Source organism: Halichoeres trimaculatus, unplaced genomic scaffold (genome assembly GCF_033239565.1).
Source record: "Halichoeres trimaculatus isolate MK-OKI-2021-1 unplaced genomic scaffold, fHalTri1.1 fHalTri1_scaffold_24, whole genome shotgun sequence".
NCBI classification, from domain to species: domain Eukaryota; kingdom Metazoa; phylum Chordata; class Actinopteri; order Labriformes; family Labridae; genus Halichoeres; species Halichoeres trimaculatus.
In genome coordinates, this window is record NW_027437202.1 from 3,873,535 (window position 1) to 3,885,017 (window position 11,483).

At 44.8% G+C, this 11,483-nt stretch overlaps 2 protein-coding genes across 2 annotated transcripts in view; both read right to left on the minus strand.

The window, feature by feature from the left end:
• LOC141785920 (vang-like protein 1) overlaps positions 1-10,028 on the minus strand; it is a 42,317-nt gene extending 32,289 nt beyond the window's left edge. Inside the window, exons 1-2 of the mRNA XM_074664540.1 lie at positions 9,922-10,028; positions 7,218-7,454 (exon numbers count right to left, since the gene is read on the minus strand). The gene's annotated coding sequence lies outside the window, so the exon portion shown is untranslated. The remainder of the gene's footprint in view (positions 1-7,217; positions 7,455-9,921) is intronic.
• LOC141786021 (helix-loop-helix protein 1-like) lies at positions 1,944-5,877 on the minus strand. The gene is made up of 2 exons (XM_074664714.1): positions 5,234-5,877; positions 1,944-4,107 (listed from the first exon to the last, which is right to left on the minus strand). Exon 2 carries the CDS (start codon positions 4,061-4,063, stop codon positions 3,692-3,694), a length of 372 nt encoding a protein of 123 aa, XP_074520815.1. The 5' UTR covers positions 4,064-4,107; positions 5,234-5,877; the 3' UTR covers positions 1,944-3,691.
• Positions 10,029-11,483: the final 1,455 nt, after the last annotated feature.

Below are 11,483 nucleotides of genomic sequence, written 5' to 3' on the forward strand. Positions count from 1 at the left end.
TGGTGAAACGTGGCACTTTCTCCCACACATACACAATCATACACCGTCCACACTGTCAGCCAGGCTGTTCAGTGCCCTCAGCAGTCTGGGCCTTCGCCTGTCACTTTCCTCTCCCCTGCCCCTTCTGGGGGTTTTGTAAAGAATAAATTGAAGGGGACTGATGCGACGGAAGCTTTTGAGATGAGGAGCACAAATGGCCTCGCAGTGCTTTCGCGACAAACGTACAGATGGACTCGTCCATTCAATAAGCTTGAGCAGAAGTCTATCTCCGCGCCATGCCAGGATCGCGGCGCTTGTTTTGTGTTCTGAAGAGGGCAATCTGTTGATGCAACATATTGGTGTTCCTTCCTTTCATTATTTTTTTGGTGAAGCGGTCGGTAATATTGCACCAATCAGGGGTTGAATAATGGACAACAAATGTTCTAATCAAAAGCAAATAATTGTGGAAGATTTAAATGTTTCAAAGCGTTTTTAACGGCTAACTGCGCCATTCAGAAAAACGCAACACAAGTTAGTTAAAGGACTAAAACAGGGTAAGAGGAATTTGGTCACAATCGCTGACAAGGCGAAACACGTTATGCTACTTCCTGCTTCAAAAACAACCTTACCCAATACACAATTAATGACAAAAAGCTAGTATACTGGATTAACATCAAACAGATAATAACTGAGAATAAATTAAGTCATTTTCATAAGGTAAGATAGTCAATGTTTAACTTTTTCCCCAAAGCTTTCGTCCGCTGAGTAAAAGCAGCCTTGCCACCAAACAAACTTCCTCCCCAAGTGCATCTCAGGACAGGAGAGTGACAAACTGACAGATGCCAAATAAAAAAGAAGGAGACACAGGAGGCCCTTGAGCTGAAAGGAATGAACATTTCATGCTACCTTCAATGTCCTCGGTAAAAAAAAAAAAAAAAGAAAGAAAGAAAAAAGGCTTGAAAAGAGAAACAGCAGCTGACACCTGAGGGTAGGTTGGTCGGGTCGAAAGATAGAATCCTTCTTTTTCCAAATCATCCATCTTTGACATTCTGTTGCTCAATTTGAAAAGCTTAACAGTGGCATTTCCAGGGTGAAGGGTTCGATTCCCACTGGGGCCACCCATGCATGCACAAAAAAAAAAATCACTCATCATAATCTAATGAAGCTTGGATAAAGCATTTACACACGCTCCACATCTCCTGCTCTGTGACTCAACTGCATGCTTTTTATAGCACAATCGATGGGAAGAGGCGTATACATCACAAATTAATATAAATATTTGGATCTTTTTGTTCATACCATTTGGCAATATTACATCTCAGCGCTGGCTTGCTCATAAATTTCCATCTCTCCCATCCCTCCTCTCTCCCCGGGTTTCCCACGGGAGGTGCCAGACGGCCAGTAATTTGGTTGTCTTGGCTCGTCTGGAGTAACACCTGCCCCCTCTCTGGGGAGGGAGAGAGCCTTTCAGCCAGGAGCACACATGTAGCCTACCACTGCCTTTAGCTGCTGACCAGTGTGTGTGTGTGTGTGTGTGTGTGTGTGAGAGAGAGAGAGAGAGGGGGGAGAGTTGGATTTACAGTGATTTTTCATGCGTTGGTTTGCACGCACATCACATTACTGTGTGTGCACGTCGTGCGTAAGCGTGCGTCGTGCGTAAAATGTGATTGTAGCCTGTAGTTCATGCGCACTGATTAGCATGTAGCACTTATATCATCCCAGAGAACGTTCCCGTGCACGCGCGAGCGCATACGCGAGCCTGAACATGACGTCATCCCGCGTTGTCCGGCCGTATCCGTCATTCCAATTAGCTGACTTTTAGCCGCTGTTACGCACCTGGTACTCGATATTAAATCATTTTTGTCACAAACAGAGGAGATTTTCGTCACAAAATGACTCAAAACAAAAACAGGAATCCTTTTTTTTTTCAAGTATTTCCGTTTTAATTAAAAATAACACCGGAAAATATGAAAAGTTTGTCCATTAGAAACCAGCTGTCACACGATACCTCTACTACAAAAGATCTGCATAAAGCAACAAGTAGCCTACACAACCCTGAAGAGACAAAAAATCTTTGGATAGAGGATATGTTTTTTTTTTCTTCTTCACTATAAAATTACTTATTGAATTTTGTAATACAAAGCAGAAACAAATAAATTAAACAATTCTCGAAACAAAAACACCAAAACATTGAAGATAAATTCAGGCTATTATTTTCGAAATTATGATTAGCTTTAGGCTATTTTTGGTCATAGCAAAAAAAAGAGGTTTGCCTCTGAATTTGATGCTAACTCCTTAATTGTTTGACATGATACATTACTGTCAGTGACAAAATAAAATGTAATTTGACATTTTTTTTTAAGCAGTCCAATTCTTTGTGCAACCTCTTAACACAAACATGTAGGGAAATAAAACATCTGTGGAGCCACTGAGCCCCACTTTTGAAGTGCTTATCGTTGCTATTGATAGACAATAGACATGACATTAGAAACAAAATCAGGTAATGACACACATCAAACATACATCAAATGAATAAATTATGCTATGGATTAACAGAAAGTGCCATTTTAAAGAGAACACCATCACTTTCCAGGTTCACAGCCTAAAATATAGAAGCAACAAACAAATATACATTTATACAAAAAGACGCCAGCCTATGGTATCAACATAAATAAATAAGCCTTAAATATCAACACAATTAAATAAATAACTCCATACACTTTTAAAAAATGATTAAGGTCACAATTTTATATGTCATAAGTGGCACTTACGCATTGAATCTTTTTTTTCTTCCTTCACGGAAACGTCTAGAACTAGATCTAAAGCAGCTATCTCGTTTACATCCTTCCATCTGAAAAATGCCCCAGTGTTTTTTATTATCAGACATCAAATTGATAGTGAGCAGAGACCACGCTTTTTGACACTAAAGTCATCCATAAGGGTGAGGGACGGTGAACTTTCTCCTAATTTCTACACCGCGTCCTCTCCATGGTGCGTTCAGGGCTCACTGCGTATCGGAAAATAATCAATATTCTCATTATTGCATCGAACAGCTCAAACGACTCAGCGCTTGGTGCTTTTTTTGTTCAGTGAGCGGTCTGGACTGAAAGCTGACACTTCCTGTAAAGTTGTTCACTTTACAGTGTCTTTTTTTTTTTACAACCAACCCCTGACTCGCACTTTGAGGGGGTCAATTTTGTCAACTGCGAGGTATGGCAAAGTATCTAATTCTGGGGTGATACGGTTCGTTTGTTTAAAGTTTTTTTAAAGGTGATGGCGAAAGTTCATTTAACAGTTTTAGGTTAGTTTTAATGAGCCAAAAAATCCGTGATCGAAGTCTGAGGGCACCAGGACCTATTCGATCGATATTAGCAAACAGAAAGAGCAAGTACTGAATATTCCCCCATCTTTTGTGGCTTCAGAGGAAAAATAATTTATTTATGCTTATTCTTTCAAGACAGCTGTTGATTTATTCATCGATATTAACCTGTTGCACAAAAATGCAGCCGCCATAAAGGGAAAATATCCTTTCTGATGAAATTTTAAGGTGGTGATTATATGCAAAATGTTAGCTTTTAAAGGCTGCAAAATTTTAGATTTTCTACATCAATCACCCCGAATGCCAACTCTGCCATACCTAACTGACGCCCCAGCATCCACACAAGTTCAATTTACCAACCCAACCGTCTCTGTGTCATCGCGGGGGTCACTTCTAGACATCCAACACGTGATTCAGATAGGAGATGTAGCATATAGCCAGTCTGAGGATCTCTATCTTGGAGAGTTTCTTGTCCGGGGGCAAGGTTGGCAGTAATTTCCTCAGCTCCGCGAAGGCCACGTTGAACGCCTCCACCCGGATCCTCTCTCTGGTGGCGTGGGCCGAGCGGTACTTCGCCGTGGCCCTCCTCCTCCTCCTCTTCTCCTCCCGGCTCAGGGGTTGGTCGGATCTGCATTTGGCCCTCTCCTCGCCCTCCGCGGGCTCGTCCGAGCCGCAGCCGGCCGACTTGAGGCCGTTCAGCAGCGACTCCGGGTCGGACTGGGTCCAGGAGAGGTCTGCCTCAGCTTGATCCGGACTTAGCATCATCTTGATTCTCTCTGTGTTGTTGACGATCTCTCCTCTTGAAGAAACTGTAAGAGAAAGCAGGTGTTAACACATTTCTATTTTTTCTATGAGTGCAAGGTGAGCTGCATGTGACTTAACTATGCATTCAGAAAAGCAAACACGTGTTTTTCTTAATAAGTCTGATTAAAAAAACAAGTGAGACAACTTTAAGTGCTTTCTGTATTTTTCTATCACCTTGAGGCCCCAGTTTGAGAAATCCTACAGCGCGTTTTTGTTTGGGTGCAAGAGTCCCCCATAAATCGAAACGTCCTCTACATTCGTTGCATAATAACATTAAACTGCATAAATAATGAATGCTTCGAAAAAAACAAGCGTGATGCTTAATTTATGAAAGCCTAAGGCCTTAAAAAGAGACAGGAAACACTTTCGAGTGTCACCTTTGATTTCGTTACAAAATCTTACTTTTATTCCTATTTTATCTACAAAAAAGAAAATCAAGTTTTTGCGTAGGAAGTGTTTTTTTTTTTTTTTTTTTTTTGTGAATTAACATATTCAGAATTGGCCATCTGTCACAGTGTGATGAACACATCTGCTTGGCTGAGGCCGGACTGACTTGACAGCATGGAGGCAGAAGACGGCAAAAAATAATGTTGACATCTGCTGTACATGAAACCGTTGACTCTTTTTGGTCTTAAATAAAAAAATCAGAGTGATACGTCTGTTCTGAAAAATCAAGTTTCAGACAGCGGCGCGTGGAACGGCGCGTGAATGTAAACAAACGGAATTGCTCCAGTTTGATATTGACATCTGCTTGCTACGGAAGCGTTTTATAAGACCAAAAAGGTATGAAAAAGCGCGTTAACAAGAAACAACGACGAACGGAATTGGTTGGAAAATGTCTAAGGTTGACATCTGCTGGATACCAAACCAAAAGAGCTTTTATGTTTTTACAAAAAGACTACAAACGCTGTTGCAAATATTATTGAGTAAAAAAGAATATTTCTGAGGTTGACATCTACAGGCCAGGAAACCGGATGGACTCTCATGATTTTAAAAGAGGAAAAAAGTGCAGAAAAATGTGCTTTCTTTACAGATATGTAACGGATTATAGTGCATAAACAAGCGCATGCAACAAAAACAAACGAAAGTCATCTAACAGTTTCAGGTTGTGTTTAACATTTTTCGACTCACCTTGACAGAGAGTTTGAAGGCTCAAAAATTCTGCGTGGAAAGAAACTTCGAAATGCTCGTCAACTCCAAATTAACTCATATTCCACCAGCAAAACAAGCACCAGACGTCGAGGAGATGGAAAACGCTCTTTCACGTGACTCAAAAAAATGTTGAAAAAAAAATAGTTTGAGTGTCAGTCGCGAGCTGGAAACGTGGGAACCACGCGGGGTCAAACGTCAAGAAATTACCAGCAGATTAAAAAAAAAAAAAAACTCAAGAGTCGGAAGTCTTTGAGATGATTAGTCGATTGAAGATGTAGATGATAAAGATTGGACGGGGATCAGGCAGCCCCACGCGTGATCCCAGCGATGCGCAGACAATAGGAAAGATGTGGAGATAGTGGAGAAAGTGCAGCCGGGGCTACTCGTCCATGCGCCTGTGGAAGATGGAGATAAAGGGGGTGAGATAAGCGAGGTTCCCCCGCGTGAGGAGTCACCGGATCGGAAGGCAGTTCTCGGATAATCCCCCCTCTTCTTTTTCCCTTCACCTCCTCTCTTTCCTCCACAGAGTGTCATATGCGAGATAAGATCCGAGGATCCCCACTAATAAAGGCTCACTTCAGGGACGGAGGGGATGGAATATATTTGAGGAATGGTATTGTCTAACGCCGCCTCCTCCCTCCCTCTCCTCTCCTCTCTCCTCCTCACACACATAAACACACACCTCCTCCCTCTTTCTCTCTCTTCCTCTCCTTCTCTTCACGCCCCTCAGCCCTCAAGCGCTCCCTCTGTTTCCCGTGGGACTCCGTGGGCAAAGGGAAAGCAGAGATGTGTGCATGATAAAGGGTGGAAAAGATAAATAGGTACGTGTGCGTCCTGTGTTGTCAGCTCGTGCACGTGCAATCAGTGTGATGATTAAAATATTAGGAGTGGATGAGAGAGCGAAGAAGAGATTCAAGTCTTTATTCTATTTTTTTAAACTTTGCATCTTCAACTTTTTGTGTCTTAAAGTCAAATTACAGATTCCGTTAAACACATTCAAATTTAAAAACCCCATCATTAGCATAGAAAGTTCCAGCAAAGTTAAGACTCATGATGTAGAGCTCAGTTTTATGTGACTCTGCTTTCTTTGAACACTTAGATAGAAGGTGATCTGTGCAGCGCTGCATGGAAAAAATTCAAAGAGGCAGAAAAAGACCCTGAAAATCCAACAAAAGAGAAGAAAAACACTGATAACCTGCACCACCAAGAGGGCCTTACCTGTTGATGGTGCATCAAGGTCCCTGCCTATTCCCACATCAGGGCGACATGTCCGGACTTATCCTACCCTGGAAAACATCAGGTATCACTCTCAAGATACCTGCACCAGAAAAGCTTCACCAGGTGAGTCAGGTTTATTTTTTAATCAGGTTTGGGAGCTTCTTATCGTCGCACAGATACGCCCTTGTCAAACTATCTTTAACAAAATCTACAATACTTTTCTTCCTCCCATCATGCCCCTCTGCGCCCGGTGGCACCGCCAGCGTCGGGTCACGAGGGCCGGGTTCCAGAGGAGGGGCAGCGGCCAGCGAGTGTGGGGACTAGCTGCGCCTAACGAGGTGATTAAAACGATAAGGGGAAGCACGGATGACTTGCCGTGGCCTGCAGCCACCGCCATGCTTACTGCCACCACACACACACACACACACACTTACACACACACACTGAGAGTGAGACAGAGAGAATAGTACTTGTGGTGCCAGGAGGAACATATCAGTGAAAACTCTGTGTGAGAGAGACAGGAAGAGGGAAAGAGAATGTGTGTGTGTGTGTGAACATGTGTGTGATATGACGGACAGCTCGCCTTGGGCTCCGGCAGGGTCCGTGGAGTGTGTGTGACATGGAGAGACTCACAGCAGGGTGTATCAGAGACATGTCAGGACCAGGAGACAGAGGCCTCCTGACAGCTGGAGCCCACGGACACACACACACACACACACACACACATTTATACGCACACACTCACCCCTCCGTCCTAATTGCTCCACAGAAGGAGAAGAAGTGGGGATGCTTGGTGGTCTTGGACCCCTCCTCGGCCTGTGCGGCCCTCGGCCAAAGACATGAAGGACCCCTCCAAGGCTGTTTTGTCTGTGCCTGCTGCAGGAGCATCCCACAGCTGATGTTGAGAGTGTGGAGATCTGCGGGGTGGAGGAGTCACCAGATGATGGTCAGGAGGATGACGGCTGGGTTAGTCACGATGTTGCTGGTAAAAGACGACAGATTTTGTTAATGTGCGCTCGGTTTGACATGACATCACACTTCTGCTTAAGAAAATGAGTCTGTGTTATGACTCAAGGCAGCACTTCCTTATTACTTACAATTAACACCACTGTGGATTTAAACTCCTCTGCTCTTGAAAGTAAAGGTATAAAAGCCTGAAAAATTTAACCTCAAAATAGTTCTGAACAACAAGCTGATCCTTTTCACGCAGTGTTCACTGAATGCTGCGGCGTTAAAGAAATATTTCAACCTCTGAAGGTCATCGACAAACCAAAACCAACCATTTATACATCCCAGGGTGAAATATTTCTCTCAAAAGACCACCTTGGGAACACAGGTTTAGTCTGGCCTCTCTCTGTGGTTCCTAGAATCATCCAGAACTATCAGACACACGGGAGCAGAGCACTGATTTATGGCTATGATTATTCTTTGCGGGGCTTATATCACCGATCCAGCTGCGGCCTAATATCGCAGAGTTTGGGAGGAAATAAGATGCAAATTTGAAATCAGATTTTTCAGACAGGATGTGATTATTTGCCAGATGAGAGAGAGAAATTGTAAATATCAAAAAGACGATAAAAACGTCAATTTTCTGCAAGAGGAGAACCAGAAAGTTGCAAGGTGGTGTCACTGTAATGGAGACATTTCTCTGATTCGTCAGCTGTCCGTGCCGCTTGTTACAACAAAAAAACACCTTGAACTCAGGTGACATGCTCCAAACTGTCACACACACACACAGAGGTCTGAGATCTCAGAGAGCAGTGGGATGGAGCTGTGAAATGGGGAGGATTAGTCACTTTGTCAGGAGATGTATGAGGCTTCTCTCAGGTGGACGGCGAGCCACAGGGGGGCATCCAGGAGAGAGGAGAAATGAGAGGAAGCGAAGAAGGGGAGTGTGCGGAAATGAAGACGAAGTGGGAGGAAGAGCGGATCACAACACGCGAAAAAGGGGGGAACAGAAGTCGTGTGGAATGAGCTTCTGAGCCTCCAAAACTCTCCACATTTGCATCTTACATCACTCGCACACATGAACACTCTGGGCAAAGTGTGAACGCCAACTTGTCCATGTGTTGTGTTCTGTCTTTTCTTCCAGGGAAGTGGAATAGGCAGTGCCCTGGACCCTGGCCTCGTGTGTGATTGTGTGTGTGGCTGAGAGGGAGAAAGAGATGGAGAGGAGTAGGGTGGGAGTTGAAGGGAGGAAGGGGGGGCTGTCGGTTCAGGCCTGAACAGGAGGTGTGGGATCCAGAAAGCTGGGGGTCCCATGTGAGAATGTGGCCATCGTCAGCGCTGCCGTGGCAGGCCTCGGCACCATCTGTGCTCCCAGCAGGGCGCCCAGTGAGCGCGTTCTCCCCGCCACCCAGACGCATATGGACACACAAAGGTGCTCACTTTCCCTCTCTCATGAAGGTGCGCTCACACTCACACACACGGGGGAAGCAGAGAGGAAAGACCCCGGAGAGACAGGAGGAAGGATGATGAGTTTGTTGATTATGCGGCGAACGGGATGACAGCGTTTTGTCGGAGGGTGTGACGACTTCGCAGAGGAAGAGGAGGCATTATTACTCAGGAAATGATCCAGCTGTGTTCTGTGTTCATGCAAAACCAAACCAAATGTTAGGATCTCTCAGCGCAAAGTATCTGCTTTGACGAGTAAAGCCTAAAGGGTGCTGGGACCAGTTCCCGATGAACTGCCACAGTTAGAAGCTTTGTTTTAAACAGTGATGAAATGATTCAGTATTGTTCGCTCTCTTTGAAGATTTGGTGTTAGGATTTGATTAAAGCTTCAGCTGCTTACGAAACACACTGGAATTAATCCTGATGACTCTACATGAGCTACAGGATCACATGAGGGCTGCAACTAACGATTATTTGAGTAATCGATTACTCTGATGATTATATTTACGATTAATCGATGCATCAGAAAAAAAGGATGAGAATGAAAATTTGCAAAACCAAACATACATTGTTATTTTAGTTGATGACTATTGTTTGCTTAAATATATATACAAAGAAACAACATATTTCAAAATAACAACTGACCAGATGCTACATTTATAAAGTACAAAAAGTGATATGAATGTATCGTCACTTAAAGAATCAACAGTTTGGGCAAAATAATAGAAAATATATATAGTTATGTCACCAGATTAAGAACTTAGTGGGCCAAAAAGGCAAATAAATGAATAAAAATGTGTCCTCAATCAGTATACCCCCTCTGCCCTATTACTATCTGTAGCAGCTAACGCTAATGCTAACGTTGGTTCAATTAACTCCTCAAGGTTTTCAAACAGGGCGACGATTTATTAAAAAGACTAAACAAGTCCTAAAAGACATACCATCCATTTCACAGCATATAAAGGAGTGTATGTGAGATTTTGTAGCTCCAACGGCTAACAGCTAACGGCTTCTCCTGCTCTGCCATTATTTGCGTGTTTACTTGTTTCCCTCACCTGCCGGCTCGGCTTCTCCTCCTTCACGTTGATCTGTTTACATGCGGCGCATACAGCCCCACAGCTCAGGTGATCTACACTCCAGTCCAGTAGGTGGCGGTAATGCTCCTTCAGCTAGTTGGCAACCACTATAGAATCCAACAAAAAGCAAGAAGTCAAATAAACTGAAGGGAAACTGATACAGTAATGACGCAGCATCAATTATGGAAAAACATTGTCGACGCTTTTACTAATCTATATTTAGCGGTTCGTTGTTGCGGCCCTAACTACATGACTAAAGAAGGTCGTCATCAGGATAACAGGAGCTGAAAGTTCCATAAAGTAGCTTTAAATCATCACACTCTCCCTTCATATTTCTCCTTCTTTCAGCACCTGCTCATCTGAACTCTGTTGCAGCCACTGAATCATAAATTTAATTGCTGCCCCCGTCCCACCGTGTTCACAGCAGACCTACATTTTCAGTCCCAGCACCTCTTCCTCCTGCCCACTGACCCTCCTGTCTTGGCCCCCAGCCCCCTCCAAAGCTGCACCTGCCTCATTTACCAAGTCGGTGTGCTCTCCTCAGCCGCCCTGCACCTCCATCTTCCTCATCTTCCTCATCCCCAGCACCCCCGGCCGGCTGCCTGTCTCTCCCTCTGGCCCCCTATCCTCCCCCAAGTGGCCCCTGTCCTTCCATCCAGGGCCTCCAGCTGGCTGATGAGTTCATTAGGCCCAGAGCTCTGCCAAGGAGCGTGGCGCTGTTCAGGGCCAAAGCGGGAGGGCATCAGGGGGCCCCTGGTGGTCATTGGGCAACGACGATGGTCATTGGAGGCGGGACAGAAAAGTCCCAGAATGCCCCACATGTCGATTGTGTCCATCCTTGGAGTGGGGGGACTTTTATTTTGTACATTAGCAATCTGGTTCTGGGCTTGTTTGTGGCGGAAACTTCAGCAGGCAAGAGCGCGAGGCGTCGTGGTTTGAAGGGGTCCACGTAAACAATGAGGGAAACAGATTTCTAATAATCCCCACAGGTCGCGGTGACATCTGGCCCCACACTTGAGCGTTGGCTCAATTAATTCGGAAAACACAAAACAAAAAAGCGCCAGGGGCAAAGATCTGGGGGGACTTAACAGGCCGCTTTGTATGTGTGTGCGCGGGTATTGATTGTGGCATTTGATCAAGTCGACTGCAGCGCATGTGTGTGTGAATTTGGTCCAAATTAGCAGAGGTTTACAGCTGTTAAACTGCAATACTTGAATCTGACGGGACTTTGCGTTCAAGCTTGAAAAATCCTCCTCCGCCATCGTTTCCTACCTGCTCCATCCTTTCCACCCTCACCTTTTCCCGCCTCTGTCCTCTCCTTCCCTCCTCTCCACAGAGGGTCAGCTGGGGTCGGGGCCTCGGTGGCTGGGCTCAGGTGTAGCCTCAGCTGGGCAGGAGGGAGGGAGGAAAGGAGTGGGAGCGGAGTAGAGACGAGGAGGATTCTGTCCCACAGGCGACCAAACAGGGAGTCCGTCGCAAAATAGGAAACAAACACGTGCAAGTAAAAAAAAAAAGACAACAGCTTTGTCCCTCACCCCTCG